Raw genomic sequence first — 20822 nt, forward strand, 5'->3', positions numbered from 1 at the left:
CTGAGCAAAGAAAACTCTGGCCATGGTAATCATAGAGATAGAGGTAATAAATTTGCTTCGCTTTAAGCCTAAGAAGACATGAGATAACTTTTTTTTAGCCCATCTCAATTGATAAGGTAAGAGGAAAAAGTTTGAATAAAGAAGAAATGAGTTTGGAAACTGGGATTGGGTGCCTGCAACATCGTTGCCCTCGGGTCCATTTCAGTTCCCCTGCAGTCCATTTCTGGTAAGATGGGGCTTTCAGAGGATGAAAGCATATTACTTAAGGGAGAAAGTTTGGTGGCAACCTGAAATATAAAGAAATCCCAGAAGAGGTAAAACATAATTTTTTTTTTGTTTTATTTTCCTACCCAAAAATTGCCTAACATGGACTTTGCACTTGGAATTTAAACATTCATTTGGAAGCAAGAGGCAAAAGAAGGGGCAGTCTAATTCGATCATATTCTACAGACCACGACCATTACAAGCCAGAAAAGGAAAGACCCATCAAGACTCCATAGACATTGATACATAAAAACAGTAATGTGGACATTCAAGAATGGGTCTAGCAACTTTCCTAACCTGCCCATTTCACCTTAATTGACATGTACAAGCTAGTTTCTCGACAAACTAGCAAAAGATGCAATGTTTTTTCAATGGTGGATTTAGAAGAGTGATTTGAACTGCTTATGAGTTTTACCAATCAGGCTGCGAGAACAAGCACTTTGATTGTTCCTCGACTGTTTGCTGTCAGCATTGTGGGACTATCACTCTTCCAACATACGGCACTGATGAAGTAAGATCCGGCATCCTCTTCAGCATCAGCCATGTCAGAACCAAATCTATGCCAAGCTGCAGGTTTAGAGATAGCCTGCAAGAATCGATGTAACTACATTATAAACTTGTTTTGATGCCAAAACACCGTATGCCAATATGGTGACTAACCTTGTGGTAAACAAATACTTCATTCGTCTCGCTGCCACAAGCAATATACTCACTGTTTACTGTGAGACCCACAAAATTCTTCTCATTCATGTGACCTCTAAAAGTACGTAGCTGACAGAATAAAAGCAAAAAAGAGCAGTTTTAGTCTGGGTATTCTGGAAAGCTAAGTCAGATGGTAACTCCATAGACGTTCAGGTTGGATAAATAAAAAGTTGCAGTTAATAAACAGTATGAATTCCAGAATATGAGATGGTCTACTTACTGGTAAATTTTCTTTTACATCCCATAACCGCAGTGTACTGTCAGTAGATGCAGAAGCCAATTCATTGTTGGACAAAAATTTCACGTATGAAACAGCTTTCCTATGCCCACCAAACACATACAGCGGTTGGCTGACATTTCTCAAGTCATAATAGTGAATGTGATGATCAGCAGAACCGACCTGCAAATGTTAAAAAACCTTAACAATCCCTACTTTATTCATTATTTTGTCTGGAAGCGATTTTAACCAGTCAATGGAAACAATTATAGTAGAAAGTGTTTAATTAATACATACTGCAACATGAACACTGGATCCGGGATTGTACTTGACAGAACAGATGTTTGCTATCATGTCAATATTAAGAACACTCGCTTCTTGCTTTGTGCACCAAATTTTGACCTGTCAAATATAAATGAACTTAGTCTAACTTGCAAAACCAAGAACAAGCTTCGTCCAATGGAGAAAAGTCCTTTTACCTTGCAGTCATCACTACCAGATACAAGCATTGAAGGTTCAGTGCGAGAAAAATCAACACTCCAAGCTCGCTTTTCATGTTCCTCGTATTCCATCACACTCTGTAAAGTTAAAAACCATTTTATTGAAGATTATCAACTGTTAATGACTGGAGCATACACGATAACAGATATGTTTGTGCGGAGCAACCTGCAAGAGAATAATACATGGAGGCTAGAAAATAAGAGCTATCATTTGTACCTGCCGAGTCCTTATATCCCAGACAGTTACTATCCCATCATAATCACTGCTAGCAATATGGTTTTTTGTGTACTTATTCCAACTCAAGCAACTAAGCTTAGATCGTGTGGTCATTTCAACAATAGGACAGTGCACATCCGCTGGTTCATTCACAACCTGCAGAAAACGAACTAGTAAGTGTTGACCAGTTAAGCAAAGACCCAACTATATCATTAAAGGACACTAATACATGCATCATCATTGTAGAAGAATGGCTACCTAATAATGTTCAGGTGAAGCCTCATTCAGGAAAGTATATATTGGCAGATTAATCAGTCTCAAAATGGAATCACAACAATAAATAGCCAAAGATTTGCAAAACCAAATTTTATGGTTTGATCATTTGATCACTGCAATCAAAGCTACAGAAAATTACCTAAACAGGGTTAGATGGCAATAATCCAAAACAGTTGCATACAAACACCATGGCAGTAATATGCCAACTACAGAAACTCCATTATAACAAAAACTTGTAAGGGTTTAAATTTTTGAAACCAGAAGTAACTACATTATAGAACACAATGCATCCTCCTTATCATTAGTGCAACAAATCTCCTTTTTGAAGACGCTAAGACTATTAAAAATTTCAGAAATCATGAACTTTACCTAAGAAACCTAAAATATCATCCAATGCTTACCGAGGAAAACTCAAAAACCTTGATGCGCCTTGACACTCCAGCAGTAGCAAATAGCTCATCATCATGATCAAATTCTATGCTGCAAATTCATTAAAGTTGTTAGAAATTCTAAAGATACAGAGGGAGAGAAAAATTTTATGAATGGAAGTTAAAGATAATCATTGCTGTGTTTCTTCACAAAACTTCAAATTTGCAATTAAGTCTTGCCATATTATTATATCAATAAAACCACAAGAGTAATTATTAAACAAGTGCAACTCAAGATAGGTAAAACAAGTTTTTTCTTTGAAAAAAAGGGAAAGGGGTGTCAGAAAACATAACATAACAAAGGAACCCAAATTTTGTGCGACTATGACTGGTTAATGACCCTCTGATGAATATGAAGAAACTACATAGAATGATACACTTTTGACTCACCTTGAGACAATGTTAGCAGAGTGGAAAATATCACCATGCCTAAGTTCAGCAATGACTCTCAATCGACTAATTAGAACAGAAAAGAAAAACAAAAAAGATAAGTATCTAAAGCAGAAAAGTACAAATATTACATAAAAGACAAGAACAGTGACAGGGCAAGATCCAGCACATTTTCCTGGAAAAACAAGATTAAAATTTTACAAATTGCAATTGCTAGTAACAAAAATTATGTACCTGTATCGTGTAAAAGTAGTTAACACAGACTCAAAATCCTCAAGACCAGGATTATAACCTTCTCTATTCATTGCATTTGGGTCTTTTCCTTCCTGTTTATGAAATTGTTTGGTCCAATGCCGCCGCTTTTGCAAGTAGCACTCTTGTAGGTCATTAAACTGTGGCAAGCGATACTTATTAAAAAAAAAAAAATTGTGGCAAGAGATAAGAATTATAAAAATTCTGCCTAGAAAATAAATTTAGATATGATTTGTGAAGGATTGACTGGCCTATTTATCTGAACATAGAATATATGGGAAATATAACTCTAACAACAATGAGAGGTCTTCATTCACTCCATAAATCTGTTGAGCAGCACGCTACAAAGAGTAGCTGGTCGACAGAATACCAGCACAAATAGCACAGGTCAGGAACTTAAAATCTCGCCATCACATGTTTCAAAAGACTGATTATGAACATGAGAATCCATTGGAAAGATTTAAGGACCTCCCACAAGAAGACTGTTAGTAAATGGACCTTTAATTGAAGGACCAAGAGACTCAGACCTTCTCACGATTATTAATCACCAATAAATACAGCATTACACCAGCCAACAGCATAGGTCAAGAAAATGAAAATATGCAAGGCAACTAACCTGTGCATGGACCCGCCTCTTTCTTGCTGCAGCCAATCCTGAATTAGTCTCGTACACTAAATCTGAACCACCATAGGCATCTTTACTCCTGATACCCTGTGAACTCGTTTGAGCTTTCACATCAACATTGTTCTGGAAACTGGCTGAACCCATCCAGCCTCGTAAATTGTGAGCACCAGACATGATGCTATTGTTATGTTCATCAATCAATGAAGGCGAGGTTTTTGCCGCAAAGGAATTATCAACAAGCATCCTCAGTTTTACCGAGCATCTCTCTTTCGCCCTATACAATTCTATGCTACGTTTCTCTACAGCATTTATGTCCTCCTTAATATATTGAAGATCATTTTGAATCTTCAATAAATAAAAAAAATAAAAGAAAACATATAAGACAGTTAGCCAAAAGATTAAGTAAAACTTGTTGACCCCAGAAAAAGGGAAAGTGTAATAACAGGCAAAAAGATTAATTTAGAACCACTGAAAGTACATTAAAGGAGCGAAGGTGCTCAATTTGATGCACCCAGGGAATATTACAGACCTAAAGCCAAAAAGTAGTGGTAATGCCATCTTTCATCTTGTGTCTATACAAACAATTGTAATTCAAGGAAGCATAACAAATTTAGGACTCAAATTTCTATCTGCTCTATCTAAAAGGTTATTTATATGATCATTTTATGACTTTGTAACCATTGACCCTTAGGTAGTTTTTTTTTTTTTTCTCTAAAGACCCTTAAGTAGTTCATTTTCTTTTACATCAATATTCTTAACAGCTTCTAGCCAAGAATTCAGCTTCTGCATGCAATTATCAGCTCATGCAATCTAATAAATGACTGTGTCTAGCAATGAGGTTTAACTTTCAAAGGATTTGTCAACGAGAAAAGATAAGGAGATTTATCAACTAGAGAAAGTTTATAGCAAACAATCAAATAGTATATTTACTGAAAAAATGTGATAATTCCAGGAACGTATAAATTCAAGTTTAAGGACCTCATTAAGCTCTTCAAGCTTTTGCCTCCTTAGGCAGTTCAAGAAATCAAGTAGAATCTGCATGTTTGTCTCTGCTTCTTCTTGCTCCATCTTTCTCTTCTTGTCAACAAGTAGAGACAACAAGCCATCTAGCTCCTTAGCTGACACCTCACAACCCTGTCTAAGGATCACAAGGAGAATCGTTCTGTTAAATGAAATCAACTACTCATTATTAAATGCATGGAGAAAAGAGAATGCATCTATAGATGCATTTAAACAATTTAACATTGACTAATGATAAAGCCTGTTCATAAAGGAATTCAAAAAGATCCTTAATAGTTGAACATTAATCATTCATGAATGTAGGGAATGTAAACAAATGCATAACCACATTGACAAGTTGATCAGGTTCAACATACAATTTAAACACAAAAGTAACTATCATGTTTAGTATTCCTTGCAAATAATTCTCTAATATAGTATAACAGACCTGCTGTATTGCTTGACGAAGATGTTCTACCGGAGATGCAGTCCTTGCTAATTGACGAGCAGAGGTTTTCTTCAGTAACTACAAAATTTAAAAGATATCATTAAGAAAATTTAGTCTAAGTCTATATATACAGGGTAGCAACACTACTAAAGAAGTAAACAAACAAAAAACCCAGACAAAGCATAAACATGTATTTGCAATGTCAGTTGCATGAATGAACAACGGACAAAACTAAACATCATAATTGGTTGCATGAAGGAGACACGGAAAAGAAGTTTTATCCAGTTACTTGTCATGTTGATCTTTCCAATCACTTTACTATGAATTTGAACAAGCACCCAAGTAAGAGTCAGTTAAGTTCGGAAACTGAAAACAAGAATCTAGAGTACAAATAAGTAGGCTTTCCGCAATTTATGTACCCAAATTCACCACAGCTTAACCAATTTCCCCTAGATACCTAAGTCTAGAAAATCATGCCATAAAAATAAAGAACAGGGTAAATCATGTAACACTGAAATTAAAGCATCCCATCCATACAATGATGTCATTATTCAAATTAATAATAATAATTAAGCTATCGAGTTTCCATTTCTATAGGACTAGTATAAACCTGTCACTTCAACTGGAAATTTGCTAATACAGATAGACACTCTTTGATCAAGCTTCAATGTCCGTCGCATTAAAAATTTTATGATTAAATATTCTAGTTCTCAAGTGCCAAACAAAGGATCACCATAAATACTGATTAAAATATAAGCAAGATTGAAAAAGGAGGGGAAAAACAAAAATGCAAACCTTATTAAGCAAAAAATTAGGGAAGATATGACTATTAGTGAGATAATGAGAACAACAAGGACAATCGCTCTTATTTCGAAGATGAGTCAAAATGCACATATAACAAAAGCTATGACCACAAGCCGTCAGGAAAGCATCCTTGATTAGCTGCATGCATATCGGACATAGCATGTCCTTGTCCGCGTCAGCTTCCAACGCAGCCTCTTCCTTCGCTGCGGACGGCGGCATCGCAGGTGGAGAAGGAAGAAGAGGAGGGGGAGGAGGAGGAGGAGGAGGAGGAGAAGGAAGTGGAGCGGTCGGCGGAGGCAAAGGAGCGGTGCTTTCCGGCGATGATGGTGGTTGTTCGGATTTAGTTGCGGTGGGGACAAGTGCCCCACCCATTGAACTCTCTCCCATGCTTATACAGTCCTTTCAGAGTTTCTCTTTTCTTTTCCTTTTTTATCTTTTTTTTTAATTTAATTTCCGTTCGTGGAATGGAATTTGTGGTTGGAGTTAAGCGTGCAGCACCAGGAGCGAAGAATATAAAAGCTGTTTTGCTGGTTAGTTGGGGAGCTGGTGTCCGTACAAAAAGACAGAAAAAGAAAGGAAAAAAGAAATGTTTGCGAGAAAAGAAAAGAAAAGAAAAGAAAGGAAAAGAAAATGGAGTATGCGTTGGTGCAGGCGAGCGATTGCTGAGAAGAAAGAGAGAGAGAGAGGATGGTGAGGTGTGGGGGAAGAATTTGTGAGGGTGAAAAAGGAACACGTTGGGCGGGCGTTTTCTCTGATTCGTTTGGCTCAACAGACTTTCACAAAACCGGCGTCGTTTTCACATCCTTTTTGGCTTCTGCGAGCTTTCTCCCATTTTTANTTTGACTCCACACCCCCCCCCCCCGCCCCACTGTTTGTTCCGCTCTTTCTGTGGGATGGCAGTTTATTTAATGGGGTAAATTCTTATTATTTTTTTTGTAATTTTAATACTATTTAATAAAATTTTTTTATATATAAAATAATTAATTAATTTTGAATTCAAAATATTTTATTAATTTTATATAAAAAAATTACTAATTTAATTTTTTGTAAGGACAAAATTTATATATAAAGTAATAATTGAGAATTATTTGTTTTATCTTCCAGAAGAATTTTATCTGAACTTTCAAATCAAGTTGTTAGCTGTTTTGTCTTTACTTGAACCTTTTGCATTCATGTAATAAATACTCTTTCCTTTGATTTGCAAAATATCTTCAACTTTGAATGAGATTTTAAATATAATGCATTAATTATGTGTAACTAAAAAAATATGCATTAATTATGGATTGAAGGTGCATTCAACCAATTTACTATATTTAACAGTAGTAGCAATTAGAAATATAATTGAAATAATTGTTGGAAAGTGATTCTGTTAATTTGATTTGATTTCTTATTTTTTATATTTTATTGATTAAAATAAATAAATTATTAAATTATATTGATTAATTTTTTATATTTAAAATTTATAAACCAATCAATCAAAAAAGTTATCATTACTAATATATTTTTAAAATATATTTTATATGTAAATAAAATATTATACATTAATTAAGATAGATGGTACATTAATAGTATCAATTTAGATAAATGTTAATTGATATAAATTGAAACAATCAATCTAAATCGATTCGGTTGATTCGATTCGATTTTTTCGCTTTCAATAATTATAATGAACAATTTCTTTTTCAAAAATTCGAATGAACGACTTATTAAGTTATTTTAATCGAGTTTGATATTCACAATTTAGAACCCAATCAATCAAAAATTTATCAATAATATATTTAATATATATATTTAGACTTCATTAATGAAATATTAAATAATATTTTTAAAGTATATATTAATATCATTAATAATATAAATCAATAGAATAGAATGAAATAAATTAGTGTCTATTAATTCCATATCAAGTATAATTCAATCAGTTTTAATTATTTTTTATTAAAAATTCAATTAATTTAAATTTAAAATCGAATCTGGAACTAATAATATATTTTGTATAGTTAAAATAAATTTTAATGGATACGACCATCAAATCAAGCATTGAATAAACGTGAAATCAGTTCAACATCGGCCTTTCATTTCAAATCGGAAGAGCCTCCCTCAGCTGACTTAAGTTTTTGTGGTAAATCTTTAGATAATTTACACTGCGTATTCTTCAGTCTATGGCTGCGCGATTCCCTTCATCAAACGCCATACGGGGTCAACCATGACTACGTAAAATCAAAAGGTCACGTCGTAATTAAGAAATGATATCAGCTGGGCATTAAGACATCGTTGAACCTGTGGCTGGCCTCGGGATCACATTTCAAACGTCAGCGGGGTGCGAAAGAGATGCCGGCCCCCCGGTGTCTCCGACACCAGCGATTGTGAGGTGAACGGGGCTTGTTTTCACGTTCCAAGTCGTGTTACAGGCCTGACGTTGGTAGGCTATTAAGTTCTGATGGGATGCGAGAATTATACAGTAGGACGTAGGTGACATTGATTGATCTTTAGGCCAGAGCTTCAACTCTGGGCGATGGATTTCCGGTTAGAAATCGGAACACCGCAGGCACTCAGAAGACCAATCCAATCTAAACCATCGATGAATGTACCATATTTGAGCTTAGTCTACTCTTTGCATTAGATTCTAGTATTATCTATATCTGTGAAATCGGAGAGCAAATTAGAACATTCATTTTGAAGAAAATTAAGGTTAGCATATTTTCATTTAAAATTATTTGAATTCAATTACTTTGATTTGATTGATCAATTCAATTACTTTGATTTGATTGATCAATTTTGATATTAATTAATTAAGTAGACGATATATCAATATATGATATTCAAAATATCAATCAAACGAATTGATATCAATAATTTTAATTCAATTTTTTTATTTCAATATTAATCAATTAAGATAAATAAGATGTTCAATTTTCAACATTCAAAATTTATAAATAGAACGGATTGAAAAATCGATATTAATAATATATTTTTTACATAATATTATTAATATTTTGAAATTATAAATATTATAACCGAGTAAATGGATCGAATCAATCGATTTATGTCGATTTCACTATTTTATTAATAATATTAGGGTGTTGTAAATAAGAGAATATTCTTTATTTATTTCCAATTTGAATGTATAATAACTACGAGAATGTATAATATAATTAAAATAGTTAACAAGATATTTAAATAAAAAAGTGTTTTATTTTAAAATAGAATATGACTAGCCTAAGTCCATAGATTAAATTAAAGGGAAATTCAATTATACTTATAATTCTAATGTGGGACCTAAATAATAATAATCTAATATACTTTTATATCGTTCTCCCTCAATTTGAGAGAAAAAAATAAAAATAAATTATCTTCAAGATCCATATCTTCTTTGTTTTATAATTTCTCGACGCATTTTATCTCATATGTTGATCTTTTTGCTATCTTTTCTTTCTTGATATTGCTTGAGATTTTCTCACCGAATAGTAACATACTACTTCAATTTAATTGCAACAAGCTTCACATGTTCATTATAAACATATTTGAGCTCAAAAGCTTTTTTTGCTGTAAAAAACTAGTCAAGGAAATAATCAAGGTGAAATCTTCCTTCAAACTCAAAAATGTCATACCTTAATTTCAAAATCTTTTTTAACAGTAGTTCTTAGGCGACATATAAATACTTATTCATCAAATAATGATTGTTATTATCTTTATCTTCTCACGATATTAATCATAAACTGATTCTAATTCTTCCCAATCCAAATAATCTTCTGCATGTAACTTATCATGAAAATTAACTACTTCAACATTAGCTCGCAACAAAATGTCTTGCCAGTGCTATTGTAAATCTTGTATTTGGCGATGTAATTCTTCAATTTCGATCTCATGATTAATTCTTTGACAATTTTGACATCTTGCGATATTTTATTGACTCAAATGACGAATGACAATTATGACAATGATGATGTGACGATGACATCAACAAGAAAAGTCGAAACTCAATAGCAAGAAAAACTCATACTACAAAGCAAGTGATGATTATTTCGCTTTGATACCAAATTGATGTCAAGACATCAAAATCGTCAAAGATGAAATCAAGATTAAAGAATCACATCATCAAATTCAAGATCGACAAGAGCCACATGCAAGACATGATGTTACTCAAATCAACAACAGTAACTCCAGTGATGAAGATGAACTCACAAATCAAACGACAATAGTTGGATTAAAGGATTGGTTACTACACGCCTTTGATTTCAATGGTGGATGAGTCAAAATTGAAGTAGTTGATTTTCATGAGAAGTTACATGTGACGGATTATTTGAATTGGGAAGAGTTAAAACCAATTTATGATGAATACGACGAGGAGATAGAAGATAATACTAACTCTTTCCATCATGAATCGTTATTTGATGAAGAAGTACTTATACGTCATCTAAGAATTGCTGTCTGTCACTAGAGATTTAAGAAAACCGTCACCTAAAAACTACTACTACTAGAGACTTAGGAATCAAGGTATGACATTCTTGAGTTTGAAAGAAGACTTCACTTTAATTTCGATGGTGAATAACAATCGTTAAAAACATCACCAAGGTGAATAATGGCCAAAATTCCATTTTAATTGCCCAAGAAAAAGATACTAGAACCTCTTGCTAAAGAGTCTAGAGAAAATAAACACTTTTGCTTATTTAAAAGAATATTCTTTATTTATTCTCAATTTGAATGTATAATAACTAAGCCTAAAGGTGTTTTTCACAATGCCATAATTTCAAATCTTAATAAAACTCTACTTTTAGTTATCTAATACACTATAACTTCTAATCATCTAATGCAATTAGAGTAATTAACAAGAAATTTAAATAAAATAAGTACTCTATTCCTAAATAGGACATGATTAACCTAAAGCTCTAGTACAAGTAAATTAAATAAAAAGAAAATTTTATTATAACGATAATTCCTATGTGAGACCTAAATAATAATAATAATCTAATAATATACTCCTGTATCAACTCTAGCCAAAACGAAGCTAATCACTCAACTCAATTCGTTAGTCAGAAGCCAAATTCCAATTTGACCATTGAAAGCTTTGCTTTGGTCCCTCCAACAAAACTTCAACATTGAAAAAGTTCTATTAGTAATGATACATGCCGAGATTTTAGCTCAACTCCAAAAAGCTTGAACTCTGAAAATCAAACTGCATCACAGTTAAACCCACCAAAAAATGAAATCACCATGAACCTATTGCTATTTGTGCTACACAGGCTTTAAGCATGTCTAACAGGACACCTTTGTGTTAAGCAGGGAAAAAATAGCCAAATTACATTAAGAAAGGTGTAAAATCAAGACTTTATTGACTAATCAAGGGCATATATTGGAGCTATGTAATTTTCTTTTTGTGTATACATCTCTATCATTATATGTGTAGATTCACATGAAGTTCCTCATCTATTACTCTCAAATTTCTTCCTTTTGCTTCACTTGGGATGGTGTCAAAGATTTCTTTATACAGTCTACAATACCTTCACAATTTGCTTCAGGAATCATGCAGCCAGGCATGTCTTCAAAGCCATCAACTGGATACGAATGAGGCGAGCGAAGGTTTCCATGAGTCTGGCAAGCCTTCATCGTCTTACAATGTTCAGCTTCATCGTCTCTGATGTTCACAAACACATCATACAAATTCTCTGGGAAAGGACATAAAAATTCAAGCCACTTATGTCAATATACATCCCACGCCCAACTCTTTACAAACAAAATTCCTAAAGTTTCTTGTTGTATACCCTGTCAGGCCATCATTTGTCACTTAATGGAAGAATGGTCTTTATAATTAGAACAAGCGGACTCGTGCAACATTCAAACAGATATATACCTCATTGGAACACATATAGGGCATTTACAAGGGGATAAAAAGAAGAAAGGAAACAAATCTTGTACTTTACCTATTTTCGGTCTTCGTGAACAGGGAGCTCTCTCAGTTTGAAATTCATCTGGGCAGAAATTTGGAGGAATTGTTAAACCCATATGACATATTAAAAGACTTGAACCATGCACTGTCAAAAGAAATACTCACCAAACAAGTACAAGTCACCTCCGGTGTAGTACTTTATAGCAACCTCGGGAGCAGGCTTCTCTTTCAACTCCTCTACAAAGAAACAGAAGGTACATATCCGTTCAAAATTGGTAAAATCAGTTAAAAGAATTATGAAATGAAAATCTATTATGCTGGCACGGTGAAGATCATATTTAATTTGATGCAACAATCTAAAGACTTGTCGGAAAGCCCCAGTCTAACCGACTTGGTGGCCCTCCAAACTGCCCCTGGCAAGAGAAGTTGCAAATCCAAAGTACCCTAGTATACAAAATGGTTTGAGTCGTAGCATCAGAGGTTACACAGCATACTGTTTACTTATGAAAGATAATTTGAGACTGAATTTTTTTGTCAAACTTGTGTCAAATGATACATGTGCAAACTGCAAGCTAGCAAAGCAAGACAAACAACCAGAAATCTGTCAAACTTACCTCCTTTGGCCCTGATAAATTTGTCATAGGTTTCAAATGCATGGCTCTCTACACACTCAGAAAAGTGATCTGCAGTAGTCATGAAACCAAACATATTAAGATAAGCACTGTAGATAAATGGAAGTGAGTGAGGTTCAATAAAATCACCTACTCTACAATGCTTATTTTCGGGTGTTGCAGGCTTCCAGATAAGTGACCATAAAACAGGATGAGAAAAAAAGGAGAAATTTCCAAAATATGAAGCATTCTTTCTTTATGATGAATTCACAAGAAAAGCAGCCAACAGAGTAGAGCTTGCATGCGTTCTAATGGAGCAGATGTAAAGACATGTAAAACCATCTCTTCATTCTCTATTTTGTCTCTTTCTTGTTAAACCAGTAAAATAAGTTGACGGTAGGGCAGCAGACTGTAGGTTCTATGCCAAGAAAAACTACCAAGTTCGTTGGCACCTTTAGTATAAATAACTACTTAAGTCCATGAATAAGTTTTCCATACTCACTCATTACAGTATATAATGGTTTTAATTGAACAGGAAACATCCTTTTATCATTCGGGAAGATGGGGCTAGAAGAATCCCAGAAAGGATGTGTGCGCAAAAATGTGCGAGAGAGAGAGTGAGGGGCAATTATCAAGTAAAATCCACATAATTGTACTTACATGCCATTCTTGGGCTTATCGCATACATGAAGACTGTCATAATATAATAAAAAATTGCTATATGCTGAGCAAGGAACCGATCAAACCACCAAGAATTGCCCCCTAATTCCTGCAACCAAAATGCTATATGTTATGAAAAGTTAAGTAATTGGAACACATAATTACAAGAAAGAATGATCTCTCCGCATTTGTTTTTTTTTTCCCACTTAAAGCATCATCAAAGAAAGCATCCATCATCTTCGCCAATTATAATTTTCAATTCTCTCTTCAACTCATCTCATGCTCATCAAGATTAACCATTTTAGGACCTTACTTCCATGATAAGGAGGTGGTGCATCTCATTCCAGCTCTCAGCAAAATGCACTTTTAGATAGTCTGCTCTTCTCCACCAACCAAAACTCTCATACATATGCAGGACAGATATAAAGGCTGCCATAAGAACAAAAATAAAATAAAATGCCCACATGTCAACAAGAAAGTCTCGTTTAGTACATCCGGAAAATGAAAGATCATAACTGCAAGTTTAAGAAAATTTGCAACAAAAAATTTCTCTTAAATGGCTAGAATAATAGATAACATGTTGCCCCTTATTCTAGTAAAATGTATACTTTATAGAATAAAACCTCTAATATTTACAATGAGAAGAGCAAGAAAATATACTATGTAAAGAAACAAGTGGAAGTCACTGACCGAAATAGGGAACTCTTGCAATTGTTTCCAACACAAAGAATCTAGGATAATCTCTGTCATGGTACAATGTATCAAGTATCTTTATCACTGAATCCTGAACAAAACGTTCAAACAACTTCAATAACGAATGAAATTGGCTGAATCAATAAGCTTGGGTCACAGTAATTCCAATAAAACTGAACAGAATCAAAGAGAAAGTTGAATTCTACCGTGAGGAAGATATTCACGGATTGTTCAACCTTGATTACCCATCTCTCCAAATCACTAGATGATGAATTGGCACGCGATTCCCATGCTTCTTCAACCTCATTTCCTGGGAAACCCTTCGTCCGAAATGATTTTTCCACTACAACCTCTTCTTCGTCTTCTTGCAGGAGTGTTGCTTTGACTGGATACAACTTCCTAAAAATTCATGCAAATAAACACGCATGAACGAATTGTTTTTGAATAATTATAACAAATTTAACATGGTGAAAACGATGAAACTACTCGAACAAATTACCCGGACAGCGGTCGATAGGAAGGGGGAGAACTGCAACGCAAAGGGTTTTGGTAGTTGGAAGGGAGAGAGGTTCTAGAGTTTCTAGCTCTGAAAGAGGACGAGACTGAGGTTGCAAACGCCGCAGAAGAGAGACTCGCCGTCGTCATTTCTCCTGCGTGTTTAAAAAAATAAGACACTTCGAAACCGAGAGAGCAAAGTGGCAAGGAGCGATGAACAAAAGTCAGCGGAAGCCTACTTCTACCTGTCGTTTGGTAGTTCTTCAAAGAAAGGCGGTTTGGGTGCGCGCATCTTCTTGTTGCTGCCCGTTGTTTGCAGCAGTTAATATCATCATGGGCTTTGGTTTGGCAAGTTTTTGGGTCCATTCATGAACAGAGCAGGCCTTTTTTAAAGCCCTTTCTTTATTTTTCTTCTTTAATCAAACGAAATCTTAATAAATAATTGAGATAAATTATTATCAACTCGATTTGTTAGGTATAATTTTGATAAATTAATTTAATAATAATACTTAATACATGCTGAATTTGATGGCAGGAAAGTGTATAAAGGGGAATCAAAAGTTTCAACTATTATACATGCTCTGAAATTGTGGATTAATCTGATTGGAACAGATCAAATCTTTACATTAGCATAATTTACATAAATATTGTATTAGCATATGAGCAGAAGACAAAGATTTCTTGAAACGGGGGAGTTTCCACTTGTTTCCCCATTGGACCAATCTTGAAAGTGACATGGTTCTAGGAACAGCTGTAGCTGAGATGTGTCCCTGTTTCTCTACTTGGAGAGAGAGAAAAACATAAAACAATCCAAATTCAATACGTCAAGGAAGGTGATGTAGGTGGGATTGATTGAGGCAATAGATTTCACAACCAAAATCCCTGTTCTATGCGGCTATATGCCTTTCTTCATGGTCATGCGAATTGACTTTCATTTCATATTTTTTCGTGGCCCAAAAGCAAACGAGCATGTGATTTCAGCCCCTGTTTAATCAAAGTAACTGGCTTTGCACACAAGGTGCCCAACCTTTTTGACGGGGCAAACTTGCTTTTGTCAAGTAAAATCTCATCTTGTATGTTCCCTTGATCCACGAACTTCAAATGTGCCTTGCGATTTTCACGTTCTTGATCTTTCGACTGAACTAGTAGTTAACTATGGCTATCTCACAGCAATGGGCTAACTTTAAAAAGAAGAAAAAATAAAGAACATACACCCTGTTTTCCGAACCCCAATTGATAAGAATCAAACCAAGTAAAACTGAACTTAACCGACCTGAAAGGTTGTGCCTGTCTTTGACAGTCGAACTTGGTCAAAAAGAAGGAAAGTTCAGGGGCTGTTTTGTCCCCCATTATGTGATCCTTAGCTTCAACAATCACTCCCAAGATTGAGGTAGCCTTGAATTCAGAAAGACTCCAGCAACTGGTCTGTCATGCAAGGGTCCCACGATCAACAAAACCAATCATGCAGTCATATTAAAATACAACTGTACACATATTAAGGGACAGTGAAGAGAGTTGAAACAGCAGTTTTTCGTTTCTTACTCATTCAAGCGATCATCTTTTTTATGTCATCCTCTCAGGCTCGGAATCTGACTTTAGCAAAGTTCCCAAAGCTATGGAAAGTGAAGCGCAGTCTTCGTTGTCTAAAAACAGGGCAAATCCAGGCTACATAACTCAGGAAGGACTTGAACTGAAGAGCTTTAGTTTATGCCTCTACTGGGTTTGTCTAGATCAGTCCAGTTTGTGGAGAGTTGGTCTCTCCTGGTCTGTCTTCTTCGTGCTCGCCGTTGGAGTTCCAATCGTATCCCACTTTGTTCTCTTATGCTCCAACTGCGATGAGGAGCATCAAAGGCCTTACGATGGCTTGGTACAGTTATCTCTCTCTTCTTTTGCAGCGATTTCTTTCATCAGTTTGTCTTCTTGGGCTCGAAAATATGGAATCAGGAGGTTCCTCTTCTTGGATAAATTGTGTGATGTCAGTGATAAGGTTCGCCAAGGATATGCAAAGGAGCTTCAGGTGTGTTCCTTGGGCAGATTTTCCCATTCTTTTATATATATATATATATATATATATATATATATATATATATATATTATTGGTATATATATTCAAGCTCTCTGCGTTGAATTCAGCTTAGGCAGTTTGGCATAGCCATTTCCAAATTCAGCCTTGTTCTTTCTGATTTTCTGATATCTTGTAGACGAGCTTTGGCAGCTTCTAAACAGAGCTGGTTTTGGGCAGAGATTTGGCCTTTTTTCTTTTCAATTTTAGAATTCATAATTGTGTTTAATGCTAGTTTTGGGCAAACGAACAATTTTTTTCCTCTTAACTATAAATACGAAATATTGTGATCATCAGACTTTGGAAGTTTGTTAGAGCATTCTACTACTGGTATTGCAGAAGAGGCCAATCACAGTATTTGATGGATGGGATTGGGAAACAAACTGAATGCTTATCTCTTTCTTCTGAATCACAGGAACAATGCTATATTTAATGCAAAAATGGAACTTTTAGTTCTACAACTAAAAAGCATGTTCTGATGCTTGTTGGTAACCAGCAGAAAAATGGAATTGCTGCATTTCTGAGTCTTTAAAATCCGGGGAATGTGGCATTTCTTCTTCTAAAAGGGGGTGTTTGAAAAGGGAAGAAGTAGGACAGAAATCTTGTTCTACTTGATAAATCTGATCTAAATCATTCAACAATATATTTCATGGTATCATCTAAAATGTGGACATCTGATATTTGCAGAAATCAATGAAGCTCCTCTGTATATTTGTCCTCCCATGTTTTGCTGCCGAGAGCGCATACAGGATTTGGTGGTATGCCACTGGAGCCAGCCAAATTCCATACCTTGGCAACTATTACGTCAGTGACATCATTGCCTGCACATTGCAGCTGTCCTCATGGCTTTATCGAACATCCATTTTCATCCTAGCCTGCATTCTCTACCAACTGACTTGCCATCTGCAAATACTTCGGCTGGAAGACTTTGCTCAAGTTTTTCGAAAGGAAACTGAAGTAGGTTCAATCTTGGCAGAACACCTCAGAATAAGAAGAAATCTTCGGATCATAAGTCACCGGTTTCGCTTATTTTTATTGTTGTCACTGGTGTTTATCACTGCAAGTCAGTTCATTGCTTTATTCATGACCACTCGGACCAGTACTACTGTCAATTTCTATGAGGCTGGAGAACTTGCAGTAAGCCACTAATTTCTAGTGGACAGAAAACTACAGTTTCAAGACATTCTTAAATGTCAAATCCATAATTTTCCTGTGGTGATTGGTGCAGTTATGCTCCATAAGCCTGGTGACAGGACTCTTCATCTGCCTGAGGAGTGCAACAAAGATCACTCATAGAGCACAGTCTATTACGAGCCTTGCTGCCAAGTGGCATGTCTGTGCCACAATCAACTCTTTTGATGATGCTGATGGTGAGACCCCCACAGCTCAGATTGTTTCTTCTCAGATGCTTCCAGCTGGTGTTGATTGGGAATCAGAAGAAGAAGAAGATGGAGAGGATGATTTGGACAACACAAATCTAGTGCCCATTTTTGCACACACAATCTCTTTTCAAAAGAGACAGGCTTTAGGTCAGTAGGAAAAAACCATCCTTTTATTCATTTTTACTCCACATATATTTTGCAGTAATAGTGCTAATCAGGTTGCCAACATGTGTTGCAGTGACATATCTAGAACACAACAGAGCAGGAATTACAGTGTTTGGATTCATGGTAGACAGAACAGGAATCCACACAATATTTGTGATTGAACTAGCTTTACTGCTCTGGCTGCTCAATAAGACAATAGGTATTTCTTATTCTCCCCTTTTCATCTGTGAGTGAGAGTGAGAATAATTTAACCAAAGAGAAATAAAAGATAAACAGAACTTGTTTATTGGTTCAAAAACTTCTGCATATACTGTTGGCCATGAAAGCAAGAAGCAGGCCCGGAAAATGAATGCTGCTATTGATATGGTTTCATTTTCTAACTGCTGCATTCTTTTAAGTTTTAAGTGAGAGACATCTAAGAGATCAAAAAGTACAAGTTGCCAGAGATCAAACTATAGATAGCGTTGAAGCATCCTAAAGCTATTTCCTGGCCATTTCCCTATTTGAAAATAAGGAAGTTCAACATTTTCTTGAAGTACAAATGGAATGCATGTATACATATATAGGAATTTTACAATATATCTAGATGTTTCTAGCATTTGACATTTTGGTTTATGCCAAATTAATATTCTTCATATCCCTAACTTTTCTACAACCGTCTGACAGAAAATTTGACATGAATACCCTACACCTGGGAGAGGGCTTAATGCAACATCGTCACTGCTATCAGCTTGCAAAACTACCATGTTGAAAGCTGAGAGGGTGATGCGTTATCTCAATTTGCCTGCTAGACAGCAATAAGCATATTACCAAACAGAACAAAAGGGACTTTTCAACTGGTGAACAAGACTCTAATGAAGGAGCAAATGTCAAGTAGCTAGTACGAGTTAATATCTGAACTCAAGCATCTTGATGTGAATGTTTTGGTCCTTAAGCAAGCCATGGTATAAATTACTTGTAACATTTTGCAGATTATGTAAAATTACTTTGGTATAGTTTCCTAAGTTATATAAAGAGTCCAGCTTTCTGTCAACATTTCTGTATCTTGCTGAAGTTGCTCATAGCAATATGCAATTGTCATTTTGTTGATTATGGAGATGATAAAAAATCTGCGTAATCAGTTTTGCTTTACAAGTTCAGTATGCAATTGGAGAGAATGCTAGGCAAAGGCTAATGCCCTGGTTTTGTGAACCGATCATTGAAGCTGACAGTCCTCAGATCAAAGCCCTGCTTTTGGCTACATTTTTGTGATGCTGCAGAAAATTGAGTAAAAAAACCAGGTTGCCAAGACCGTAGTTAAGGGCCGTGTATGCCTTTTGAATCTCTTGCATGAGTAACAAGCTAGTACCAACTTGGCCAAATTTTGAGTGTTTAATGATGTTTAGAGTAGAGATATCAGAAAATTTTCAAGAAAGGATCAAACACTTGGATTCATAAATTTTCTTGTTCATACAAATCATATGACAGACAAGAAGATAATTAAATTTTCCCACTCCATAGGAATTCTTGTTTGAAGTTATTGCTGCTCCCCAGGTTTTTATTTTTGTTGGCAGCAGCACAGCTCCATCTCCTCAGTGCACTTCCTTTGCCTATGTGATGCTGCACGTTCGAAAGGAATGAACATGAGCAAGTTCTATAGTTAAAACACAAGGTGTCAATGCATTGAAAAAACTGAAACAAAAAGCAACCAGAGTCGAGAATTATTACGTCGCGCAGTTGACAGAGGGGTCGATGGGCACGGGAACGGTGACACCACACAACCCAGGAAGCAGCTTAGCTTTCTCAGGTTTAACCCCGTAAGCCGGGGCATTCTTTTCAAAGCATTCGCACAGGTCCCTGCGTGCTTCAGTGGTGCTAGCTGCAGCCTTCACGTCAGACACACCTGTGCAGCAAGGAGCAGTGGGTGAGGGTGCCACAGCGATCAGGAAAGGCCGGCAAGGGATCAATTCCGTTAGGGCTTGCTGGCATGTCATTCCATGCACGGAGCTTGCAGTCGAAACCAAAACCACTAATCCAACAACCCCAAGATACCAAGACAAACCCATGGTTTTCTTCATTTCTTTGTTGAAAACTGCAGAAAGAGAATAAGAGAGAGATGCTTGACTGTGTATGGGCCTTGGCTCCTTGGTACTTATTTATAGGTAAAACTCTGATTCTACCATTAAGGCTGAGTTAATACATCATCAGTAGTATTTCCATTGCCACTTTCTTCTTGTCAGAGACTGTTTAATGACGACAAACAGTTTTAACTTTACATGGTTCTTCTATTAAGTGTTCTGAGTTGTAACATCGTATTGTGATTCGCCATCTTCTTAACTCATTGAATTTCTTTGACCTGGGGACATTACAAGGTGGCCCTGTTGATGCAAAAAGAAACGCCAATACCACCAAATATCCGTTTCCTTCATTTTCTTCTTCTGTTTTCTATGGATTTTTGTTCTTTTCTTTTGTACAAAATTCTCTTGAACTCTTTTCTTCTTCACTTGAGCTGCCAGCGACATAACAATGAAGTTAATAAATCTACTTCATTTCATAATATTCCTCCCGGCCTTAAATGTTTGTCTCTCTTTAACTTTTAGAAGATTAAGATAAAATTTCAATAAAAATGGAACATGCCGTTTCATAATATTTCTTCCGACAGATTTCCATTTTGTTAATCAGATTGCATTTCTAGCTGCTTCATGTTCTAAGATCTTTCAAGCTGACTGGGTGGAAATTAAGGCCCGAATTCGGCTAACATTTTTC

At 35.5% G+C, this 20822-nt stretch overlaps 4 protein-coding genes across 5 annotated transcripts; 1 reads left to right on the plus strand and 3 right to left on the minus strand.

Annotated features, from left to right (window-relative positions):
* On the minus strand, positions 80 to 6925 carry LOC18597242 (E3 ubiquitin-protein ligase COP1). Its single transcript, XM_018123359.1, has 14 exons — positions 6114 to 6925; positions 5319 to 5396; positions 4850 to 5005; positions 3863 to 4216; positions 3229 to 3386; positions 2995 to 3060; positions 2578 to 2656; positions 1901 to 2056; positions 1663 to 1761; positions 1481 to 1585; positions 1187 to 1366; positions 925 to 1035; positions 680 to 850; positions 80 to 287 (listed from the first exon to the last, which is right to left on the minus strand). Exons 1-13 carry the CDS (start codon positions 6507 to 6509, stop codon positions 683 to 685), a joined length of 2106 nt encoding a protein of 701 aa, XP_017978848.1. The 5' UTR covers positions 6510 to 6925; the 3' UTR covers positions 80 to 287; positions 680 to 682.
* LOC18597243 (ubiquinol oxidase 4, chloroplastic/chromoplastic) lies at positions 11152 to 14789 on the minus strand. Of its 2 annotated transcripts, none has more exons than XM_018122482.1 (10): positions 14714 to 14789; positions 14473 to 14623; positions 14180 to 14372; positions 13971 to 14064; positions 13594 to 13709; positions 13281 to 13389; positions 12624 to 12692; positions 12175 to 12246; positions 12044 to 12091; positions 11152 to 11788 (listed from the first exon to the last, which is right to left on the minus strand). In XM_018122482.1, the coding sequence occupies exons 2-10, from the start codon at positions 14616 to 14618 to the stop codon at positions 11559 to 11561; spliced, it is 1077 nt and encodes a 358-aa protein (XP_017977971.1). In that variant the 5' UTR covers positions 14619 to 14623; positions 14714 to 14789; the 3' UTR covers positions 11152 to 11558. The 2 variants fall into 2 exon arrangements, with proteins under 2 accessions (XP_017977971.1, XP_017977972.1); XM_018122483.1 differs by having other exon boundaries at positions 14708 to 14775.
* On the plus strand, positions 15825 to 19175 carry LOC18597244. The gene is made up of 5 exons (XM_007026156.2): positions 15825 to 16485; positions 17218 to 17667; positions 17759 to 18059; positions 18151 to 18276; positions 18744 to 19175. Exons 1-5 carry the CDS (start codon positions 16084 to 16086, stop codon positions 18755 to 18757), a joined length of 1293 nt encoding a protein of 430 aa, XP_007026218.2. The 5' UTR covers positions 15825 to 16083; the 3' UTR covers positions 18758 to 19175.
* Positions 19781 to 20122, minus strand: LOC18597245 (non-specific lipid-transfer protein A). The gene has a single exon (XM_018122880.1). The coding sequence runs from the start codon at positions 20120 to 20122 to the stop codon at positions 19781 to 19783; it is 342 nt and encodes a 113-aa protein (XP_017978369.1).

The sequence above is a fragment of the Theobroma cacao genome, chromosome 6, assembly GCF_000208745.1.
Source record: "Theobroma cacao cultivar B97-61/B2 chromosome 6, Criollo_cocoa_genome_V2, whole genome shotgun sequence".
NCBI lineage: Eukaryota > Viridiplantae > Streptophyta > Magnoliopsida > Malvales > Malvaceae > Theobroma > Theobroma cacao.